The sequence below is a fragment of the Molothrus ater genome, chromosome 3 (assembly GCF_012460135.2).
Source record: "Molothrus ater isolate BHLD 08-10-18 breed brown headed cowbird chromosome 3, BPBGC_Mater_1.1, whole genome shotgun sequence".
Classification (NCBI taxonomy): domain Eukaryota; kingdom Metazoa; phylum Chordata; class Aves; order Passeriformes; family Icteridae; genus Molothrus; species Molothrus ater.
The window spans coordinates 70685280-70709265 of NC_050480.2; the positions used below are offsets into that span (position 1 = coordinate 70685280).

The following is a 23986-nucleotide window of genomic DNA, read 5'->3' on the forward strand; positions in this document are numbered from 1 at the left end:
AGTATGCAAAGGCTATTTTTATCTATGTACCTGAGTGGAATTAATCTCTGTGGAAGTCATTGTTTCCAGTCGGAAGATTTGGATACTGCCTTGCTGGAGAGCTTAAATCCAGCTTGGTTCAATTATCAGATCAGTTCTTGCTCATCAGGATGCAGGTGGGCAGAAGTGCTTGTGAAGGCACTGATCAGGTGATGGACTAAAATTACTGGATTTTAATCAATTTGTTATTTTTATGTGGAGCACTCTAGCATTCATGTTAAGCCATGGTCTGTGGCAGAGCTGATGACCCTGAGAGCAAGTGATCAATGTCATAAACTCAGTTTTGCTGACAAGTGTCACTGATTACTGTAGGAACACAATCTCATTCATTTTTATGTGGATGTTCTCTTACCTCTCTCATTCCTTTCTTCTAGGAAGGCAAAAAGGGAGAAGGAGAACCGATGGCAGGAAAATATCCGAAGGGAAGAGGAAGAGAAAAAGAAACGACTGGAGGAAGAACGAATGCAGGAAAAAGTCCAAGAAAAGCTGAAAGCTGAAGAAACAGCTGCCATGATGAGGGAAAGGGAAAACAAACAACACCTTCTTGCAGAGGAGGAGAAAAATAGACAAGCCACGATCTCGAGGGAGGTGGAACAACAAAGGCAGAGGCAACTGGAAGAAGATAAAAGAAAACAAGAACAAATAGCAAAAGAAGCTGAGGAGAGGCGCAAGCAGAACGAGGAGATAAAAAAGATAAAAGAAGCAACCAACTCTCAAGAGGCGGAGAAACACACTTCTAAAATAAATATAAATGACAAGTTTGCAGATCTGTTGAAGCCAACAGAGGGGAAAAATCTTAAGCCACCCTGGAAAAATGAAGGTAATCTTAAAATCATTAGACTTTTGGACTTTTACTTCTCTGAGTGTTCTTTCACTCTTCAGGTGTACTATTATTGATGTGACCCTATGGCAGACTTCTTGCCTAAATTACAATTAAAAAGAACCCAAACCAGCAATGTTTCCTGTCTTTGTCAGTTACAAATGATCCTATAAACTGAAGTTACTTCTGTCAGTTTTCAGCACCTATGACTCTGATGACAAATCTTCCACTGATCATGGTCAACAAATAGCAGTTGCTGGGAACAGTAATATTTTAGGTTTTTCCTAGGGCTTGTACTTTCTTTCATTCAAACAGAATGCTAATATGGAGGGGGTTTGTTCATTGACGAGACATGGGCAGGTAATGCTCAGACAAGTGATTTCATAACAGTGAAATGTAGTTTATTTTTGCATTACTCAATGCCTTAAATGAAAAAAACCCAAAAACCTGAATGACTAGACCTAACTAGTTGTGGGACTTGGAAAAATAGTGCTTTAACAATATTTTCACTAAAGGCACGTTTGATTTCATCCTTCATTAGTTCTTGTCAGTTTTTATTAGCCACTTTTCTCACTGAGTTCAGCAAGGATCAAATTAGAACAAGGCTGAAAGATATTTGCACACCTCAGCTATACCTTGTATGACATTCCCTGTTTGCAACATCAGTCACTGACTTGGAGAATGGAGATGCAAAGAAAATAGAAATCATGATATTTTGCTATTATAGGTTTCTAAATAAAATCTTCACAACATGCTGCTGAGCGCTTCTTGTTTCAACAGTGGGATCTTTTCAACTTGGAACATTATAGTGCATTAAATGAGGTTTTATTAAAGCACTGGCTTAGTTAGAGCAGCATGGCAAGGAAAGAGGAGAACATAAAAATGTCATTTTAACAAAGTCTAGCAGGTGTCCCTGGCCATGGCAGGAGGCTGAAACTAGATGACCTTTAAGGTCCCTTCCAGCCCAACCCATTCTGTGTTTTTGTGCTTTTTCCCCTGCAGAAGTCAATGCGTTTTGTTGTCTCAGTTACATTTCCATGATGGGTGTGTTAAATTGATGCCCTGGTGATCTCCTCTGATACCTGCACTGTGTCTGGGGCAAGAACTGATATTCCTACCAGTTGCTTGGAGTGATGGGGGTCCAGCTGAGTGCTTGTCTCAGCTGTGTCAGAGTGGTAACTGGTTTTCTTACCTTCCAGGCAAGGCAGCTGGTGCTGCAGAGTCGAGGAATTCCGTTGCCTTGGTAAATTACAGAGCTCTGTATCCATTTGAGGCAAGGAACCACGATGAGATGAGCTTTAATACTGGAGATGTAATTCAGGTAAGATTGGCTATTCACATTTAACTTGCAAAAGTTAACCTTTTTCTCTAGCCTTGAGATGCACAAAGTCTTAAGGGTCAAAAGCCTTGTGTTTGATGTATTGTAAGGTTTACTCAAAATTTAAACTGGATTGCTGCTTTATGTTTTTCTAAACGGGCGAAATTAAGATCAGTTCAGCCAAAATATTTCTGAGTTTTACATATCCCAGATATTTTGACCATCTCTTTAAATATAAGAACAGTGAATGCTAGACATTAACTTTATAAAATTAGTAGATCAGAAACAATGTAGTTGTTGCAGCTCATTGCACATGTACAAGTTGACTTCTGAGTGTTTGCTTGAAATATGAGTATAGTTAATAGACACATGAATTATTCATTGATGGAATTTGAATTAAAATCAAATTAGTTATATAACAAGTAGATGTGAGAGGTTCTTTTGAATCTTAATGCTGTTTCCAGTGTATTCTTAACAGACATTTCTGCCTGTCTGAGCAACCTGGTCTAGTGGAAAGTGTCCCTGCCCCTGGCAGAGGGTGTGGAACCAGGTGATCTTTAAGATCCCCTTCAACCCAGACCATCCTGTGAATCTGTGATTCTCTGAGTGTTCCCTTTATCAATCCTCCCTCAGGCAGATACTTAATTTGTTCTGTGTCCATTTATTGCAGCGCTTTTTGGAATTTGCTGTCTATAATATTACAGCAGGACCATAAGATTGGAAATGCCTTGTGGCTTCTCAGTCGAAGTCTGTGTTATTTCATGTATATTAGTTATTAGCACTTGTTTGAAAATCTTTGCCTGCAGGTGAATGGGTGAAAACTGATTACAACTGTGCTAATACAGTTTCTAATGTATAAGTATGTGTGGTTGCTCCTCATTCAGACTGTAAGTAGTACAAGTAGGTGATAAGGAAGAATTTATAAAGCAATGTGGTACAAAATACTAAAACACTTGACTAAATTAGCTTTCAGTTTGACAGTGTTAAAGCATTTATTTGCATTTTCATACCGGTGAGCCATGGAAGAGAGAACAAGAGAAGTAGGTTTTGCTTTGACTTGCCTCTCAGCTGTAATTGTATCATTGAACTGCTGATAACTGATTTCAGAAATAGGCTAACAGCTGCCATCTCGTCCTCCTCTGGCATCCCAAACCCCAGCTAAGCAACCGGCTGATAATGTTTGATGGGCTGCTAATTTTTAGCCAATTTTCACTAACTGGCTAATTTGCAGCATAATGGAAGCTTCAGGATTGCAGTGAATGTTTAAGAATGCTCTATACTTAATCACACAGTAAATAACAGAATTTTTGGAAGCAGTCAGCTGACAGAGTTAATTATATCTGTGAGCAGAACAGCAGCAGTTGTTTCCTGCTCTGCTGGGCTCACCAGACCCTTCCTCTTGGCGGCACATTCAGCAGAATCCAGCACAATGCACTGGCATTTTTGGCAGGACAGGGTGGCTCAGAGGCACTGCATGACCCCCATGTGCACGTCTGGGGCCTGGCTGAAGCAGTGCAGAGTCCCTGAGGTCTGTCTGCACCTGTGTCTGAAACCAGTGCAGCTGCATCATCACAGGGCAAAATCAGCTCAGTTCTGCCAGGGCAGAGTGAAACTGCTGATCCTGGTGTGGGCACTGCCCCTGTTCAGGTCAGAGAGCCAGCAAGTGCTGACACACCAGGTACCCTGCTTGTTCCATGCTGCTAATTCTCTTTCCTTTGTATTTCTCCTCCTGTCCGTAGGTTGATGAAAAAACTGTGGGAGAGCCTGGTTGGCTTTATGGGAGTTTTCAAGGACATTTTGGTTGGTTTCCGTGCAATTATGTAGAAAAAATACCAGAAGGAGAGAAAGCTTTATCTTCTAAGAAAGCCTTACTTCCTCCTACAGTATCTTTATCTACTACCTCAGCTGCTTCAGAGTGAGTTGTTGTTATGTTTGTGTTTAAATTGCTTTTTCTAAATTTAGCTGGCACATAATGTGCTCTATAGTTTCACTTGGTTTTAAAATACAAAGACAGAAAACTTACTGAAGAACCTTCTCAAATGTCTTGGCTTGGAAAATTTAAGTATTTGATAGTCTGCTTTGAATTGTATAGAATATCAGTTTTATAGATGCTGGAAAAAAAGTTCTCTGCTTGAGGTACTTTGTAAATAAAAGTTGTAATTTGATAACTATGCCTTGTGTTCAATTTGCAGACCACTTTCACCAAGTAAATCTGCAGAAGAATCTGATTACCAAAACATCCCCTTTTCCAGCCTGAATGTTAACACAGCCTGGCAGCAGAAATCAGCTTTTACTCGTACTGTGTCCCCTGGATCTGTTTCACCTGTTCATGGACAGGTACCTTGTGCAGAACTTGATGTATTTCAGATTCATCTTAATGAAAATGATTTAAAAGAAAACCAGAACACCACACAACTTTGCTAGTGCTGGGTGCACTGAATGGGCTGGAGGATTAAGAAGCTCGTCTAAATATTCTAATAGTGTGCATTGATATAATTCCAAATATTTCCAGACACCACTGAGCAAGAACACTCATCTTCCATAATTCTAAAATAATTTTCACCTACAATTAGACACAAAAGATGTTTCTAACAAATAAGAAACTGCATTGATGTCAACAAAGTTATTCAGCCATCACTTAGGAATGAAGTTGCTTAACCTTCAATAGAAGATACACCAGTGTTTTTAACAGCTGGGGCAGCGTGGTCAATCAGCATCACTTCTGTCTTACAGGGGCAGCCTGTAGAGAACCTAAAAGCACAAGCACTTTGTTCTTGGACTGCAAAAAAAGATAACCACTTGAATTTTTCAAAGAATGACATCATCACTGTCCTGGAGCAGCAGGAGAACTGGTGGTTTGGAGAGGTACATGGAGGAAGGGGTTGGTTTCCAAAGTCCTATGTCAAGCTTTTACCTGGGAGCGAAACCAAGAAAGAGGAGTAAGTGTGACTTTTGTTGTTTTATTCATCAATTTGCAAAAAGAGGTGGTTTAGAATGCAAAATTCTTGCAGTGATTTAATGTGCAGAACATAAATGCCATTTAGAATTTACACTGTGTCATTTTAGTCATTTATTATTTCATTCTGGCAAGGCAAGTAATGTTGGGCTCACTGCTGTGTAACTACAGACAGTCTTGCTGGCTGAGTGCTGTGAAGCATCAGTGGTGTTTGATTATTCATCAAGTGCCAGACTTTTTGTTCATTACCAGGTCTCCTCTCTTGCAGTGCAGTTGCATTCTGCCTCTAAAGGTGCCAATTTTTAAGTGACCCAAAACTAATTGTAAGCTCTGCACAGAGCAGTAGTGTGGTTTTCTTCACTTGAAAAGATTATTATGCCTGTTCTAATGCTCCAGGGTACCTGTTCAGGTAAAGTCTGGTTACTGCTGGGATGGCTGCACCATGGTGTGTAAATTGTTCTGCTCATGTATTTTGCTAAAACTTCTTAGAAATTCTTTAGAATAAGAGAATTTAGTCAAAATCTTTAATTTACTTCTTTTGAATAACATAATTTGTGAATGTATTTCTTCACTTTTATCACATTATACTTTTAAGTGGTGTGCTCTTGGGTGCCATAAATAGATTATATACCAGTAATACTTGGCACTGTTTGATAGGGAAGTCTTTGTAGTTAATTCAGAGTCAGTACCATCTCTGATATAACCAAAGTGATCTTGGTCTCATGTGGATTGAGAGATTTGCTCTTGATCAGTCTCTTGGTAACACAAAGCTTTTTTTTTCCTTCTTTCTGCAGACCAGAAGCTATTTATGCAGCTGTAAACAAAAGGCCTTATACCCAGAATTACACAGCAGGAGAGGGTAAGAGAGCATGAAAAATGCCAACTAATGCTACAGTCTGGTTCTGCTCAATGACTTGTAAATACAGCTCAGTTTGTGAGGAGTTTCTGAGCAGCACTTTGAATGCTTGTCCAAAACAGACAGTGCAAATGTTCAGCTATTGATACAAAAGTACTAAAATAGGTTCTAAAATAGGAAGGTTATAAGTAATTCAGGTTGAGCATAGGCCTAGGTTCTCTTATTAAGACTTCTGCTCGAGCCTGAATATATGTCTGAAAACCTATAAGCAGAGTTCTCTTCCTGCTGCTCTCTACTGTGTTATGCTGTTCTGTAAAGACATGAGAAAAAATTTTTAATCTCCTGAATGTGGATCGTTCTCTTGCAGTCAGTAAGGAGCAGAGAAAACAAGTATTACTGTTAAAAATGTCTAGTGTATCTCCATGCTTCCCTGATTATATTGTAATTGCAGCTGTGTTTTTTCATTACAAAGTTGTGTACCTGTAGGAGTAAATGTGAGTTCAGCCAAGCAGGTGGACAGGTCAGTTCACAGACTTGTGAAGGTGTGATCCCTGTTATGAGCACACCGTTATGATCCCTGTTGGGCACACACTGGAGAATGCTGATACCCTTTATCTGCACCTCTGTGCCCCTCTGAAGCTGTGCTCTCCCCTGTGTGCTCCCTGCACAGAGTACATTGCCCTGTATCCCTACTCGAGCTCCGAGCCCGGAGACCTGACGTTCCTGGAAGGGGAGGAGATCCTGGTGACCCAGAAGGAAGGCGAGTGGTGGACCGGGAGCATCGATACCAGAACTGGAATCTTCCCCTCCAATTACGTCAGACCAAAAGATCCAGATGTGAGTTCAGAGTCTGAGAATTAACAATTCTCAATGTGTCTTCTCTCCATTTTATTCTGTTGGCACCCAGCTCCCACACAGGGATTTTGAGCATAGGTTAATATGCTTGACAGGAAAGAAAATCCTTAGTAGCTTGAGTGCTAAATCAGAGCTGTAGCCAGTGTCACACTGCCTCTCTCTCTGTACAGGATGGTGATCTGTTAAATATGGGTTTAAAGTTAAAATCTCCATGTGCTTTTAGTGTAAACTGTACTGGTTTTATTGCACATTAAAGGTGATTGTTGTTTTGTCTTTGTAGGCTTCTAGCTATGCTGGCAAAACTGGAACTATAAACAAGAAACCCGGTAAGTGTATGACAACCTTTTAACATTTAAGGCTGTTTCTTAAGTAACTCTGAGTATTTAGGTTCATAGCAGTGTTTAATGGTGGCTGATGTTCTTAGCTGAAAGTTGTGTATCAGAATATTTCTGTGGATCCAGCTCTTACTGCAGTGAAAAAATAACAAGGGCAATTACCGCTTTCTTTCCAGAAATCGCTCAGGTTACTACTGCCTATGCTGCATCAGGAACTGAACAGCTCAGTCTTGCTCCAGGACAGCTGATACTTATTCTGAAGAAAAATGCCAGTGGATGGTGGCAAGGAGAGTTGCAGGTAAATGATTCAAGGAGGAATAATTGTAACTTCATGAATGGCAAGGAGGTGCTCTCAGGTTTAATTCAAAAAAACAACTAAGTATAGAGTTATAGAAAAGCTGGTCAGAAAGTTATCCTGTATGAGCCAAAGGGGAAGAGAAGCTGTATGGTGGATTTTTTTTGTTTGTTAGATTGGTTGGTTGGCTTTTTTAAACTTTGGGTTGCTGGGGGTTTTATGGTTTTTTAGAGTCGATTTTCTTGGTCACATAGAATAGTAAAACTGTCGATTAACAGGCGGGAGGAGGAAGAGATGAGTTGACAGTTACTTAATTGGTTAGGATTTAATTGGTGAAACATTAAACTGTGAAGTTATTCTAATGAAGGAACAGGTGGGTTTGGAAGCTGGAGTTGGAAGCTTCTTTAATGCAAAAGTTCTGTTCCCACTTCTCTCCTTTCCCCACCTAAATTTAAGAAGAATGTCCTGTTAAAGTGCCCTTGACCTCATTAGAAACTCTGGATATGTTGCATAGGTGGAATATTCATAGAACAAATTTTCACCCCTACATTTGAGTTGTACTCTGAAATCTCACTTAAAAATTTTGGATGAACATATTAGGGTGCAGCTTTATATGAATTGCATTGTTTTATGCTTTAGTCAGATTTTTGTCTTTTGAGATTCATTCAGTAGCTGTTTAGAAGCCTGACTTCTTGTCTTTTGTTGGGAAAAATCTGTGACATATATGTTGCATTTTTTTTCCAGTCTATGGCCTATTCAGTTTTTCTGTTGTGTAATAACCATTTTGAACATTTACAGGCAAGAGGGAAAAAGAGACAGAAGGGATGGTTCCCTGCCAGCCATGTGAAGCTGCTGGGTCCAAGCAGTGAAAGAACCACATCAGCTGCTCCCTCAGGTGAAAAAAAGAGATTTTGTATTTAATTTAGAATTTTATGTAACTATTTCAAATGTTCATGTATCTGTGAGGGTCAGGCATCCATCTTCTGGGCTTTTTAATTTTGATGATTGCTCTGAAGAGCCATAATCCTCTCTTTTGGAAACCCTATGTTTCCAAGTGCTAGCAAAAATCTTAAAGCTAGCAAACATTGGCAAACCATATGGAATTACATGCACTGCTTCTTACAAAGAGGGAGACTAAGCAAATTTTCAGGTTATTTCTAGGTTTTTCCATTTGAATGGTTGGGTACAAATGAGGATATTTCACAGAAAATTAGATTTTTTGCTTCTATGTGCTTAAATTATGCTGTTCTCCACAGATAAGAGTTGCTTATACAACAATTTCCTGGGTTTTACTGGACAATACTTCCCTGTGACTAAAACAGCAACTCATGATTAGCTAATGCATGTTTCCTCTTCCTCTGCAACATTTTCCCCACAAGTGTCTGCAGTAAGATAATCAAACTCACTCTCTTTTCAGCCAGTAAAAGAGAGGAGGATACTTGATTACATTTTACAGTGTTTGGAAGGCCAGTAGATGCAGTCCATTCATTATAGAAGTAAACAGATATATAAAGTGGAAGTAAGAATTACTGGCTAGCTCAGTTTTAAAGAAGTAAAAGAAAAGGGAAGGCAGTTCTGTACCAAGATAAAATCATGTGGCATTTTTCTCATGCAACAGTGCATGTGAGATGGTTGTTTCTTTCCTGTGGTTTTGTAAAACACTGAGAAAACAGTTTTAACACTGGTATAACTCCATTCTGCTCTTCTTTCCTTCCCAGTGTGCCAGGTGATAGCCATGTATGATTACACGGCCAACAATGAGGATGAGCTCAGTTTCTCCAAGGGGCAGCTGATTAATGTGCTGAACAAGGATGATGCTGACTGGTGGCAAGGAGAAATCAATGGAGTGACAGGTCTCTTCCCCTCAAACTATGTGAAGATGACCACAGATTCCGATCCAAGTCAGCAGTGTAAGCAACCTCTATTTTTGATTAATTTTGTTTCTTCATTTCAAAGGTGCATTGCTGTTCTCCTACTTTGTGTTTAGAATTTGGTGTTCCAGGCATCAGCTGAATTGATTACTACTTCAAGTACTCCTTCTTTAAATTCTTTTTTATAGTACAAGGTGCTTTAAACCCTTTTCCAGTTAACCTACAAGCAACCAGCACATAACCAACCAGCCAGTGTAGGATAGCAAGAATGCTGTAGGGTGAGCTAAAAATACTGGATTGGGTAGGAGTTCTCCTTCCAACAAGATTCTGGTAATTAACATGGACTGGGAAGCAGTGCAGACACACTGCAATTACAGAACTTGCTCAAGTTTTGTAAAATAAGGAAAAGTGCTGTAGTAATTTTAACACATATATCAGTTAAGTAAAAATACCCATAAAAAGGATAGGAAAAAGATTTTGGCATTAGCACGTGGTCTGTCCTTCTCCTGGCTCCCAGCATTCCAGCTGTCATCCAGTCCTGAGAAACAAGATATATGTCAGGACATAGGCTGAGGTGAAAATTACCAGCAGCAGGCTGAGAACTGGATCCCAAACTGTACACCTGACAGTCAGCATCTTCTCTGCATTTTTAGCACATAAACACAGTAAAGGTTTCTGGTGCCCCCTTCACACACCCTGGTTTTTGCCCCCTGTCCCCAGAGAAAATCCTCCTCCCAGAGAAATTTAGCACAATTTTTACTCTGTCAGCTTTTCATCCTGTGATTAAACCAACTTTTACATCAGCCCAGTGGGTTTGGGAGCACACCATGATGCCAGAGTTGCTGCTTTGACACAACAGACCTTCACTTGCTGTTTTCCTCCAGACAATGTTTGGAGTTCTCTTGGGATAAAAACACCCATCTGGAAATCTGGCTGAGCCTCACTCTTGTTAGCCTGTAGCTACTGTAGGATCAGTCTGCACTTCAGATTTGATCTCATAGTCATGTTCTTACAGAAAAATTCACAAACTCATAATGAAGGTACAGCTTGGGTTGGAAAGTAAAAATATTTTCCCTGGGTAACTTGTTATGGTTCCTGGGCAAAAGAGAGTGTGCACCATTCTTGAGGTTTTCTTTTTAGGTAAATTACTTCTGAGCTCATATTTTTGATAACATATTGTTCTGGCTTTTTTTTTTTTAATGTCTCTGGCCAATGTGGTTGGGATGTCAGAAACTTCTGGATTTAGATTGAATTTAACATTCTTTGATGAGACATAGCTAAATCATTAAAATGGTCCTTTGAAAGCTTTAATTTGTTTGCAAATCTCACTTTTAAAGAAACAGTATAGACTATACCAGGTGGGCTATAAAATTAAGATTCTGGCTGAGTATTAAAACTTAAGAATTTTCAAAAATGATAGAGGTAGCAGCTTGTCACACCAGGTGTGTTATTTCAAGTTATGTTGTTGAATATGACAAATGCAAGGTCATCACATAAACCACTGATTTTCAGCAAAAGCCATGATAAGACCATGCTGTAATTGGAAATTTTCTGGATAATGAGTAAGTTTTTCTCATTGTTTGCTGGTACATCATTAAGTTTTCCCTCAGATTTCAGTGATGTGAAATAAGAGTATTTCCATCCACATCAAACTGGCTTTTGACAAAGGTTAATGATGTGCAGATGTGCACCAGGTCATCTGTACCTGGCCATTAAACTTTTCCCTAATCACTACTCTATGAAGCAGTTCTACAAAATCCACCTACTGGTGAACAAAGAGTATGTTGAATTTATTCTCATTTTTTCAGATTCTCTCAGGATTTCAAATAAGCTAAGTTCCACACTAGTTTTGTGCTGGGATTTGCCACTTTGTTGTGATATAGGCATTTGGAAACTTAAGGAAAAATCCTGCCTCAAGCCCAGAGCCTGCACAAACCCAGCACAGCTCAGGATCTCTGTTCAAATACCATTTCCCAGATTTCAGCTGGGCTGCTGCTGCTGGTCAGTTGTGTGAGCAGTAAGCCACTGCTCTGTAGCTCTCCTATGTAACCAGAGGAATGTTTAAATGTGTCCTGAATGAACTTCCAAACTTCCTTGGGTTTCCTTACAATATTTTTGGCTCTTGTTTAAATAGAGTAGAGAAACTATCACAAGTATTCTTGTGAAATCACTAAGGAATTGTCCCACAGAAATGTTGATGTGGCCCTCAACGAACAGCTTTGAGATATGAGAGAATATAATTTTAAAAATGCATTGTTGCATTTCAAAGAACTGCTGATCTGAGTATTATAATGTCTCTGTTGAATAATAGCAGTTTTTCCTACTGTTTTTTCTAGAACAAGTATGATGGTATTGGAAAGGAAGCAGGCAAATTTGGTTTACTCAGATAGGTTTGTAGTTCAGGAAAATTGTGGGTTTTCCCCCAGATTTAAAGACCTTTGTATCTGGAGTCTTTTCTGGGAGTTATTAGTTGTAGCTGTAATGGCAAACTTCCCTAGCAAAGAAGGAACTGGGGTCAGTGAGATGTCCTTTCTCTTAAGTTGCTGACATAGCTCTGTGAAAAGAACAAAATCACTCTTCCTCTTGGTGTAGCTGTACATCCTGGCATAGGACCCTGCAAGGAAAGAAAAGCAAAATGACTTCAGGGTGTTGTAGGTTTGTTTGTCTCTTAAACATGGGGTGATTGCAGAACTCAGGACAGTTAAGTCGTGTTCCTGGTGACTGTGGTGGTGGTTAGACTTGCTCCTGTTTTAATTACAGTTTTAATAGCCTTTTTTCTAATGTTTGCACAAAAGCTATCATAAATAATAAATATACTCAGCAGGTTTCAAAATAGATTTAAAATAAATCTTTGAGTGTTTGCATAACCATGCAGGATCAGATCTTGTGTGTTGCTAGTACCTCTCTAGTGCCAGGTTCTCTTTCCATCCTTTCCAAAGTGTATGTAAGGGGGGGTAGGCATGGTGCTCTCACCACTTCACAGTTCTTCCCAGTGCCCTGGTCTGGAGATAATTTTATTTTGGCCAATCTTCATCTGCTTTGCACTTGGAAACTTGTTCTCTTATTATTTGTTGGCTTTTTCAGTGAGGTACCTTTTCAAGTTTGTAATCCATGGAACCAGTGTGAAGTGTGTCATTTTGTTTTCTTTAGTTGAGATTTTCTCCCCTCAGGTAAATCTCAACCATTAAATGTCAAGAGTCAGGTCTTTGCTGTGTTACCAGGATCTGACAAGGACACATCTACCAAGTTCTCTTCCCCTTCCTCCCAAGGGATATTTAAGGTGGGATAGTCAGGAGAGAAGTGTAAGGAGGGAAGACAGCTGCTCCAGCTGTGTCTGCATACTTGGTTGCTCAATGTCTTCTGGTATTGGAGATCAGTTCATCCCTCAGAGATGTTCTTGCTCAAGGCTGGACAGCTCAGCCAGGGGCACACACCTGTGCTCCATGTGCAGAGGGGCTTCTGGTTCATCCTGAAGTATCTCATCCCATGAGATTCTCAGAGCTGAATGTTGTGCCAGTTCTTTCTGCTCTAATCTACGTGTAGTGACTGTTTCCTTTTCACTCTTTGTGCTTTCCATAGCCCAGCACTGCTTCAATCCTCACACATCAGAGTTGCTCCTTCAGGTGCTCAGCCTGAGCTCCAGGTTGTTGTTTGTAGCAATATCTCTAGACCTACCTCATTTTTGTCTTCCCCAAACCTTACTTGTGGATGTGACATGTTGGAGACATGAGGCAAGTCCTGCAACAAGGATCTGTATATCCAGAAGTTGATTTCCATGCACAAAAGATCTTCAGTAATTCCTGTCCACACTGTCAGGTGGATGAAGCTGACTCACTTTCAGGGGTGTTCATAGTGAAAAAACAACTTCTGAACTAAGGTGCTCATGGCTGGTGCATTTCTGTGTCTGTATGGACAGCACATTTGGAAGTTCTCTAGTTCTTGCCAAGTAACTTCTCTTTGTGGAGTAGCAGTTCATGGTAGCAGTGGCTTTGAGGTGTTGCCTGTTGCAGTTCCACATTGATATTAATACATGAAGATTAATTATTTATTCTGATTTTACTCAACAGCTCCAGAATTTTACCTCTTACAGCAAAGATCAAATATGAAATCAGTCTCTTACTTCATAGTGATATAGTGACTTCGTGTTTCTAAAACTATTTGGTGAATGTCAGTCGGGCTTGATAACACTTCCAGGTTGTAATCCTGGGGTCTGGAATAGTCTCTGGATTGCCCACAAGGTGTGTCCCTCTTCAGACCATGTAGCCCTTGGGGTCTGAGGGATGTGGTACCTCCTGTTCCATGGACACATAAGACTAGAGGCGAGGTTTTAACTTCTTTCAGGCTCAAACAGAATTGAACAGGTTAATTTGTATGTGCTGATATAAATAAATTCCAATGAGATTTTTTTGTTACAAGTTTACTTTTTATCTGGTTTTCTAATGTCCCAGTAGAAGTTTCTCAAGAGAGATTCTGGTTTTGTTGAAATTCCAGGGAATTTGCCATTGCCTTTAAAAAAACCCTTAGGGCTTGACCTTGTGTTGAAGTCTACGTGACAGAAGTTTTCCTTAGGAAGAAACTTTTTGTTCAAATGAATGAGCTGCAGGGGTTTTCAGAGTCAGCCATGGCTGGTCATAAGTACTTAAATTTGTGTGTTTATAAGTATGAAACTGCAAGGGTGGAAGCTTGTGATGTCTGTTCTCAGAAAGTTGAATGTTCATCATTCCTTTCTGACCTTTTTGGTGTTGTTCTGTCTTTGTCCGTAGAATTCATATGTTTCACTCTTCAAATTTATGTTCATTTTATCCTTCATTTTTTTGTTTTTTTTTTTTTTTAGGACCCAATGTTGTCTTCCAGTGTGAAAGCACCTCAGAGACCCACTATCCAAGTTTGACTAGCGTGGAGGCAGGGTGGCCAGCCCTGCTCACGTGTCTGACACAATCCTTTTGCTTCGTTTGAACGTTAGATCCAACCAAGAAATTAGGTTTTCGTGGGTTTTCTTCTAATCTACAGTTTCAGTGGATTTGTAAAAGCAGAAAGGATAGTGGGTCTTTGTGTGGCTTTCACTGCTGTTCATTCTTGTTTCCTTTAGTATTTCCTTTGGGATTGATAATCGTAGTCATTAGCATGCATAATCAAGTATTGTTTGCATGGTGGGATTGCAGACACACAAAGACCCACTATTTGCACAGTTTATCTGAGCTGTTTGGAATGGGCACTTGTGTTCTTTTAATGTTATTATGTACATATTTTGCAGAATTAAAATGTTCATTGATTATTGTTCTAATGGACTTGATTTAATCTCTTACATACTGAGCTTTTAAAATTGGGGGCCTTCGTGGCTCATCCAGATACAAACCCTACCTGTGTGCTGCTGATAGTCACTGTGATTACAAACATGCTACAGGATCTAAGGGTTAGATCTGGTGCACTCCATCCAGCCTTTTCACACCCTTTTTAACAGGGGAACTATTAGGTGTAGAGTGGAGGATATTTTAATGGTTTTTCTTCCTTCACAGTAGTACTATGGCAGGAATTCAGGTTGTTTTGGCTCAATCCATTCTATCCCTAAACAGCCTCCTTCCTTAAATTCTGATCATTCATATTTGCTTTCAGTTTTGGCAGATGTGCTTAGTTGCTGCAGTAAGTACTTGCACAGCCTCTGTGTGACCAGGCCCTTCCCCTGCCCCTTCTTTTCATTAAATAGTTCATGGTACTGAATTGTTTGTCTCTGGCTGTGGTCTGCAGTGACGTTTAAAGTACTGTCTGAAAGCTGCTGCTCTTCCTCCTGGTAAACAGAGCAGCAGCCTAATGCAGAGGTAACCTCACTGAGGATGTGTTGCCAGGAGAGAGACACTAAGGGAACCTGGAGTGAGGGCAGAGCATTTGGGTTTAGGATGGAGCTGTGCTCCTCAGCCCACAGTCCTGGCCTGTTGGAAATGCAGTGCAGTATGAGCTGCCCTTGTCTTACTGTAATGTTTGGAGGGAAGGAGGAACTTGTAACCTTGATTCCCCTTTAAATAGAAGGATTAATTTGATTCTAGACTACTTCTCTGATTAAATAGTTCTGTGCTCTTGTAACAACAAGAGAGATCTCTAGACACAGTATTTAATTTAGTTGGTTTCCTCAACTTGGTTATGAAACAGCAAAGGTCACTTATGCAATCAGAAATGTTTACAAAACAAACTGCTTGTTTACTATATAGACATATATATATATAGATGAATGTTGTGAAGGTACTATCAGGAAAAGGTTAATCCAATTGCAGAGATTTAAAAGCCTTTCTCCAAAATCCCATGTTATGTATTTATATCCTTGATCAAATAATGTATATGTGCCCTTTAGTTCAGAGATGTATCTTCTGTGCAATACGGATATGCCATGTGCCTACAGAAAACTACAAATGGGTTTTTATTCTGGATGTATTTTGTCTGAACCAGTATTTTGTTATAGAATGAAATCATGTTGTTGTAGGCAAATAATGTGCTAGATAATCCTTTGAGTATTTCAAATGACTTGACTTCCTTCTGAAACCACGTTTTAAGTGTTTCTACTAAAATACACTACTCACCCAGAATTGCCTTCTGTGAATTCTGTCTTGGAAATCCTGTTTTAATACAGGCTGAAATGTGTTGTGCTGCATCAGTGGCATCAAGCAGTCATGTACTGTAGTCTAAGAATTAGGTGATCTTCTAAATTATGTAATTTCTAAAAGGCAGAAAGGCACTGTTCATCTGTGGGAATTGAGCCACACTGACAATCAATGTTCAGTCAGTTTTCCTTGAATACTATATTACTACTAATTGTCTTTGAAATATTAAAAACAACTTCCCATCCTCACTGAGGTATTTGAGGAATTTTCCAAAACAACGAGGCATTTTACTAATTTTTAAATTTTTTAACTGATACATTTGGAGATTACAGTACTGTTGGCAAAGTTTCACACAAGTAGTAGCCCTGTGTTGTTGTGTAGGTATGAGCACTGATAATTATTGAAACCTCTGCCTCCAAGTCTGAACTGAAAAGTATTGAAGTGTGAAGCATTTTGTGCTTTCACAGCTATCTTTTCATGTTTCAGTATCACCTGAGTATGCTCTAAATTCTCTTAAGTGTAATAATAAATATAATAATAATAAAAAAATACACCTTAATAATGCTGAGAGGGACATAGTCCCTGCCTTCAGTATTCATCTGTATTGCAAAAGTCTGCCTAGCACAGCTCCAGCACAGTTGCCTGAGAGCTCTGCTCTCCTGCACAGTGGTGCAGAAAGAGTTGGATACACACATCAGATCGTGCAATGCCAAGGATGTATTTACAGCGAGATTATTTAAAAATAATATTCTGTATCAATGAAGCAGTGTGGCTGTTGGAAGTTGCATTTAAATCAGACTTTACTTTTAAAAATGCAACTTTTTCTCTAGTTATGTGCAATCCATCCCTTTGTTGATAAAAGACCGTAGAGTTGAGTTCAGCTGGTCATCTCAGCCAGTCAAGTAAAATCACCCTAATCTGGGTGAAAAATGTTGGCTGTGGAGCGAAGGGCAAGGTGGACAACAGAGTCCTTTGCTGAACTCATGGTTCCTAGGCAAGAGCTGAGAGTCTAAATGTTGCTGAGAGCCACACAAGGTTAAAAAGTAAAACTGAAGCCAACATGGAAAGCAAAATACGCTGTTTGCTGTTGCCTGCAGTGTGGTACTTGCTAAATATTGTTTCCTGTGGGCCAGCAGAGAATAGGGGCCCTGGTGTCACAGGGGTGAGAAGCAAACAGTGCTGTAAATGCACAAGAACAGGTACCAAAATGCTGCTTCTGTAACTGTCTGGTTTGCATAATGGACTAACAAACGACAGAAGCCTGGTTTGACACAAGCTTAGTTCCTGCTCCAGAGCTGGATGCATGCAGGAAGGCCTTGTGCCACCCCTGGGACCAGAGGCAGGGCTGGGTGTGTGAGGAGCCCGTGGTGCTGAGGGCTGGAGCACCCAGAGCTCTGTCTCCACGCGCTTGATGGTGCAGTCAGGAGCAGAAGGCACAAAGCTCCATCAGAGAGTTGCACACTAATAACTGAAACGTCTCCCTCTGGTCACTGAACATTTCTGCCATCTCAGAGCTTTGTCAGATTGTATCCCTGTGTGATTCTCCTGGGCAGGGTTGGAACACCTGTAAATAAGTCTGCTGGTAGGAATGCCAACACTCCTTGGCCTGCAGCGGAAGCTGCTGCAGGGTTGTGCTACTTCAGTGTAATGACCCTATAAAACTGCTGTGTTCTGGTGTGTGCTGCCTTAAAGCCCCTCCTTGTCCTTCCCAAGCTTGAGTGTCACTGTGGGATGGTTGCTGAGATGTGCAAATGCAGGCTGTGCTTAGCATGAGGCAATTGTTCACCTTTGGATTTGAACAAAGTTGTAAGATAACTATGCAAATGTATTTTATTAAAGGGACGCATAAAAGGATCTAGTTTGTCTGTTGTGGTTTTTTTGTCCATCTGGGGAGGATATTTTTTCCCAGCTGAATAGCTTGGAATGAGCATTGTGTCAGCTGTGATGGAGTGACTTGATTTTGCTCTTTACCTCTTGAAAATTGATTCATAAATTTCCTGTTTTTACTGATTAGGGGAAATTGGCTAAAAGTTTTTATTATTTCTCCCAGGGCCTGATGGAAACTGCCTTTTCCACAGTAGCAGATTTATTGTTTTAGTTCCTTTTGTGGGTTTCAGAGGCTGCTGGTGGCTCCAGGAGTGACAGGAGTGTTGGCCTTGTGTGTGGCTGCAGAGCTTGCACCTGGCTGTGCTGGTGTCCCCTGATGTCATCAGCTGCTCTCTGGCTGTCCTGAAGGGACTGTGCCAATGCCAGCCCTTGGTCCTTAAGGGGACTCCTGGTCTTTCTATGGCTGGGAAAATGGAGGCAGGAAAAAGACCCCCAACCTTTACCTGCTTTTCCCAGCCATGTCAGCTGGCTTCAGAGTTAAACAAACAATTAAACAAACAACCCCTTCAAAAAAAAAAATCCAACCCTAAACAAACCAAGATATTTCCTTTAAAAAAGCAGTTTATATGGAATCATAGAGTCATTAAGGTTGAAAAAGACCTTTAAAATCATCAAATCTAATCATTAACACAGCACCAATAAACCACATCCTAAAGTGCCATATCAATACTTCCAGGGATGGGGTCTCCACCTCTTCCCTGGGCAGCTTTATAACCCTTTCCATGAAGAAATTTTTCCTAATATCAAATCTAAACCCTCTTCTCTATCCCTAAATAGTCTTCATTGGTCACCCAATGCCTCTGGTGTAGCTACATCCTTCCAGATGAGTGCCTGAGCTCCTCTTGGAGGGTTGAGATGTCTTTTCAGAGCTGTCACTTTTAATGGCTTTTTTTCCCCTGTCCATTGAGTGGGGAAGTCTGTTGGAGAAATAGTGATATATGTTGTTCATCTGTCTTTCACTGGAGGATTTCCTTTCTTCAGAAACTGTCCCTCTTCCCCTTGAGTGGGCTCGTACCAAAAGAGTCAGTAATTGGAAAGGTTTTCTCCCCCTGCCCCCCATGTTTTTCAGGGCTTTGAGTCTCCTGCAGAAGAGAGCAACTTTTCACTTTGAAATTCAGTAGTTTTTCATGCAGGAGTAGTTATGTTAGTAGGAGAAAATGCTCCTTTTGCAGGTATATTTGGAAAGTATCATTTTAAACACAACTTCAGAGACTGGGATTTCCTGTTTATAAACTCTCCAGGTTGTTTTACCCTGGCAGCTGCTTCCTCAGCTCAGAGAGCAGGATTTAGCCCAGAGGGCACCACAGTCAGTGTAGGCATCTCTCTGTTGCTGTGCCCTGAGTTTCCAAGGTTCCAGGCACCCCCTGGTCACTCTGGTGAATGTTCTGGACAGGAGCTGGGCAGGCTGTGCCTCAGGCTGGCTGAAAGCCTGGCATTGCCTGGGAGAGGCAGGCTGGCTTTCCCTCCAGGGAGCAGGTATCCCTCTTGGTCAGCAGAGCAGGTGAGGAGCTGCAATTCCTTGCTGCAGACACTCCCAGAAATCCCACTGCTCTTCCTGAGCTGCCTGGGGAGTTTGGGATGAAGCTTCACCAGAGGGAAGCCAAGCCAAGAATTTTCTGCTGCCAAACAAGGCAGTTTTACTGCTTCCATGCACATTCCTGGCTGTTAAACCAGCAGAAAACTGCTTTCTTTTACTCCCCTTGGGACTTGTTTGTTGCCAGCAGGAAATCAGATAAGTGCCAGAATTGATGCAAGGAAAGGAGGGAACAGCAATGTGGGAGGAGAAGAGGTGGAGATGTAGCTCCACCCTTTGAGCATCAGTGAGCCCGTGGGTTGCTGTGACCACTTAGGAAAAACATTGGCAAATGCACTTGTTGGGCTGGTTTATTCTTCTTTTAGTTTTTGTTTTTCCCTTCAGACTCAAATGCCTGAATTCACCCTCTAAAATCAAATGAGGGGATTGCATAATGTGTTTTTATGCCAGTATCATCAGACCTAACAAAATTAGGAGTGTTTTCACTAGTAAACACTAGTGTTTAAATAAAATTATATAAAGTTTTAAATAGAAAGTTGCATTCATCCCAGAAGCTGACAGTCCAAACACAAGGTTCGTACAGGAGCTAGTTAAAGTAACTGAACTTTTGCATCTGATAACAAATTGATAAACCAAATCTAATTTAATGCATAAAAAGGGCCCATTTTTCTCCTAGGCTTGGCCCCAACTTTCAGTGGTCGGCATGAGACAGACCCAAGGCCCAGCATGTGGGTTGTTCCAGCAGCTGGGACAAGCCAACAGGAGCTTCAGTCCATCCCTGCTTCTGTCACAGGAGTGCACCTTGCAGTAGGAAAGGAAGCCACTGGCCAGAGCTGAGACTTCCAAATCTGGCCAATTAATGTCTGGTTACTGTGCAAGCCCGTGGATTGTCCTGAAATTTCATGTCTTAGTAAACAGGTGGGTTTAACCTCAGTCCTGTACAGACTGAAGAGAGACACAAGAATCCAGAAGTAGAGCATTGGCCACAGACTGTCTCAATGGACTAAGACATCAAGCTTTGCAGAATCACTTTTATCTGTAACTTCACTTCTTTTTCTCATCTAATTTTGCCCTGGTTGTAGCTTTGGGGATAACTAAGGCCAGAAGGAGCATTCTCTGTGATCAAAAGAGCTGCAATCCCTCATTCCTTCTTAAAAAGTGGTGTTTTTTCAAACCTTGTCAGAAAGCTTAAGATCTGTGATCCTTCTTAGGGTGCAGAACCGAAAAGTCCTGATTTTGAATCTAGTTGTCGTCTTTGCTGCTGTTTTACTTTTGTGCTGTTCAAAGGGTTTCCTTGTTATGGTGTCCTAAAATTTCACTTGGCAAGAGTTTCTCTTCTGCTGACAGTTGCTCTTTCAGAGCACCTTGATGCTGGTGTAGCTGGAAGCTCAGAAGCCTGTGAGGTTCCCATTAGGCCACTGTCACATCAAGTCCAGACTAATGTTTAGTGTTTCTTGGTTTCTTTCCCTCAAATTTACTACTAACTCACCTTCCCATGAGCAGATCTATACCTTGGCAGTGAATAGTCACATCCCTATGTGCCAGGAGTGTCAGGGTGCCAAGGGAGACACAGCCCTTCCTGCTGTAGATCATTGTGCCTTTCACAACTCCTGTGACCCTTCATGGAGTATTGTTCCTCTAGAACTGCCGGATCAAAGTGAGTCCCTGCGATGTCCTTTCTGCTGTCCTGCCAAACCCACAGTTCACCTGGTATTGCAGTCTGATGCCATCACACCCAGGGATAGACGGATGTTCTCAAACACTCTGTAATTGTTCCTTCTTTTTCTTTCCCCCCCCGCTGCTTCGCAATATTCTGCTGTGTGATGGCTGACAGAGGGATCAGATTGACTTTCTGTGCTCTTCTTTACCCAGCTAAACACATTCACCACTCTGGTTTTACCAGTTTTTGGTTTGGTTTTGGTTCAAAGTTTGAACACTGTTGTCTTGTTTACTAACATCCAGTAGAGATAGAGTCGTGTGAAGCTGCAGGGTTTGCATGTTCTGACATGGGGTTTGTGACACTGTCAGCGTGTTCCTGTGCATGATTTTGATTCTTCATCCTTGATGCATGAAAATAATTCAATATATTTCCAGCTCATTTTGAAAAAAAAAAGTTGTGCAGCTGTGAGTTACACAACTACAATGTTGTGTTACAGCTTTACAAATTTGTAGTGGTGGTATGTATCATAAATTAATAAGTAAGGCAGAGAACTTCAGAAATGGGGTGGGGATTAAAGGTGCTATGTCTTAAGTCAGGACCAGCCACATTTTCTGTGACTTCATCTCACAAAAGGCACTTAGAATCATAGAATCATTAAGGTTGGAAAAGACCTTTAAGATCATCAAGTCCAAAAAGACATTGCTCAAGGTAAGCGAAAATCACAGTTTCAAATCAGTGTGGCAGAAGAGATGAGAAAAGTCATGAGATAAATGGAGTGGCAAGACATCAGGAACTCTTATTCTGCATCACAGTACAAGGGGTGTTCAAAGAAATAAAAAGGTGATAGACTGACACAAAGAAGGGAGGGGGTCGATTGCTACATCACTTGATTTTGAAACCCACTGAGAGGGTTTACCAGTGCCTGTATAGTCTGAGCCATAGACTGCTGAATGCTGGTGCAATTTTGTTAATTTATCAGATTTAATGCCTTGAGTGGGATCTGAACTCCTGACTTACTTCCTGCAGGGTGTGCTGATCTCCAGAGCCTTGACACCATGCAGCCCATGGAAAGGAAAAGGCAGGGCTACATTCATGAGCTCATTCAGACAGAAGAAAGATACATGGACGATCTGCAGCTCGTCGTAGAGGTGAGATGTCTTGGATGGGAAAGTGCATTTGGCAAAAGAACGCCTCTATACTGAGTAATAACAATAAAGGGATTCTTATGAATTGTGAGATGATGGAGGAAGAAAGGTGTGTGGGCACCTCCCTTTCCAGTGAATGATATGTGGTGGCTCATCAGGCAAAGGCACCACTTTGTGAAACCCATCAACTTACAAACACCTTCCTCTTTTCCAAATCCTGTGTTTAGGTGTTCAGGCTCAGTAAAAAGATGATGGGCTGGGGCCAGGTGTTGAGCAGAGCTGCACAGAGCTGTAGAAGCACCATAAAAGCTTTTCATGTGCCTTCTCCCCCGTCTTATTTCTGGAAGCAAGACCACCTCCCTCAGCTGGGCAGCATTAAGTGCTCTTGGGCGTCCAACCTGACCTCTCTGTACAGAACAGTGGTGTGGTGAAGTGTGGCAGATGTTAAATAGTCGAGTCACAGGGGTGCTCTGCTCCCCAGAGATGAGGTGCTGAGGGCCCCTGAGAGCAGCTGTGGTTCTGCACACAGGGTGACCCTGAGTGCTGTGGGTCAGGGGAGGGGAGCAGTGCCTGAGTGTAATTTGTGCAGTGACTGACCCTGAAATCACAGGAATGCTCTTCTGCTGAGCTGCCAGCCTGCAGGTCCCAGTGCTTGTCCTCACTTTGCAAGTGTCCTCACTTTGCAAGAATGGGGTCACACGCTCAGGGGAAACAGCTGTCACAAGTACTAGTAAGAAATTGCTGTTAACTGCTGAGAAATTAGACACTGAGCATTCAGAAAAAGTCACTGCTGGGCTAAGCAAGAGGCTGAGCTGTTTCTAATCTCTGAAGAATTGCTCATTTTTTGGCTGCAGGTTTTCCAAAAACCAATGGCTGATTCAGGCTGTCTCACAGAAGGAGAAATGGGGCTGATCTTTGTTAACTGGAAGGAACTCATCATGTCAAATACAAAGTTACTGAAGTGAGTACTTACCTGCAGTCTTACATTTTCCTTTTCATTATTCTGTCATTCTTTCCTCAGGAAATTCACTGGGTTTACAGTCAATATTCTGTTCTTGCTGATTATTTCCTGTGGGTGCTTGCATTCAGAACAGCTGAATGCAGTCAGACTGCTTCAAAAGGAGCTATAATAAGAGAGAGGGAGAAATCAACAGCAAGAACAGATGTACATTTGCTGTAATATCTTAGTAACAGGCCCTACACAAAAGTAGGGAGCTTTTCTTCCCAGTTTTCTGCAAAGCAACCTTTTATTCTCTAAAAATAATGTTTAGAAAGATACAGTGGCTAGTAATTCACTGAATGGGATGCTGGTTGAATGTAGAGATTGATGCTGATTGTCCCAGAAACCTCAAAGAAGAGTCCCAGTCCCCCAGACCCCATCAGGGAGATTGTTCAGCTCAGGGTGTTGTGTCAGGGTGACTTCCTGGGGTTTCAGGCAGGACCCCGGCACCTCCTGGAAGTGCCTGTGCTGTGTAAGGAAATTCACCTGCCAGGTTTGGGTCCTTTCAGAGGTGGATCTGTAAGGTTGTGACTTGGCAGCAGAGTTGGATGCTGATCTCTTTCCTGTCTGCAGAGCCTTGCGGGTGCGCAAGAAAACGGGAGGCGAGAAGATGCCGGTGCAGATGATCGGGGACATCCTGGCAGCAGAGCTGTCCCACATGCAGGCCTACATCCGCTTCTGCAGCTGCCAGCTCAACGGAGCGGCCCTGCTGCAGCAGAAAACTGACGAAGATGCTGATTTCAAAGACTTCTTAAAGGTATCTTATTCAGTGGCTTTTGTGCCCTTTCTTTTCCACAATGATAGGAGCTTGTCTAACCAGCATCA

The 23986-nt window shown here is 41.4% G+C and overlaps 1 protein-coding gene across 8 annotated transcripts in view; it reads left to right on the forward strand.

Moving 5' to 3' along the window:
* The window catches only part of ITSN2 (intersectin 2), an 80488-nt gene that overhangs the window by 49783 nt on the left and 6719 nt on the right, over positions 1-23986 (forward strand). For 7 of the 8 annotated variants that reach the window (XM_036381205.2, XM_036381204.2, XM_036381203.2 and 4 more), the window contains 14 exons: positions 414-859; positions 2059-2180; positions 3917-4092; positions 4370-4514; positions 4911-5116; positions 5928-5992; positions 6660-6826; positions 7125-7170; positions 7356-7477; positions 8273-8369; positions 9193-9384; positions 22043-22164; positions 23016-23122; positions 23735-23918. In XM_036381205.2, coding sequence (XP_036237098.1) covers positions 414-859; positions 2059-2180; positions 3917-4092; positions 4370-4514; positions 4911-5116; positions 5928-5992; positions 6660-6826; positions 7125-7170; positions 7356-7477; positions 8273-8369; positions 9193-9384; positions 22043-22164; positions 23016-23122; positions 23735-23918 — 2197 coding nt within the window. Of the gene's footprint in view, positions 1-413; positions 860-2058; positions 2181-3916; positions 4093-4369; positions 4515-4910; positions 5117-5927; positions 5993-6659; positions 6827-7124; positions 7171-7355; positions 7478-8272; positions 8370-9192; positions 9385-14179; positions 17790-22042; positions 22165-23015; positions 23123-23734; positions 23919-23986 lie in introns of those variants that run through there. The other variant, XM_036381210.2, reaches the window with a different exon arrangement.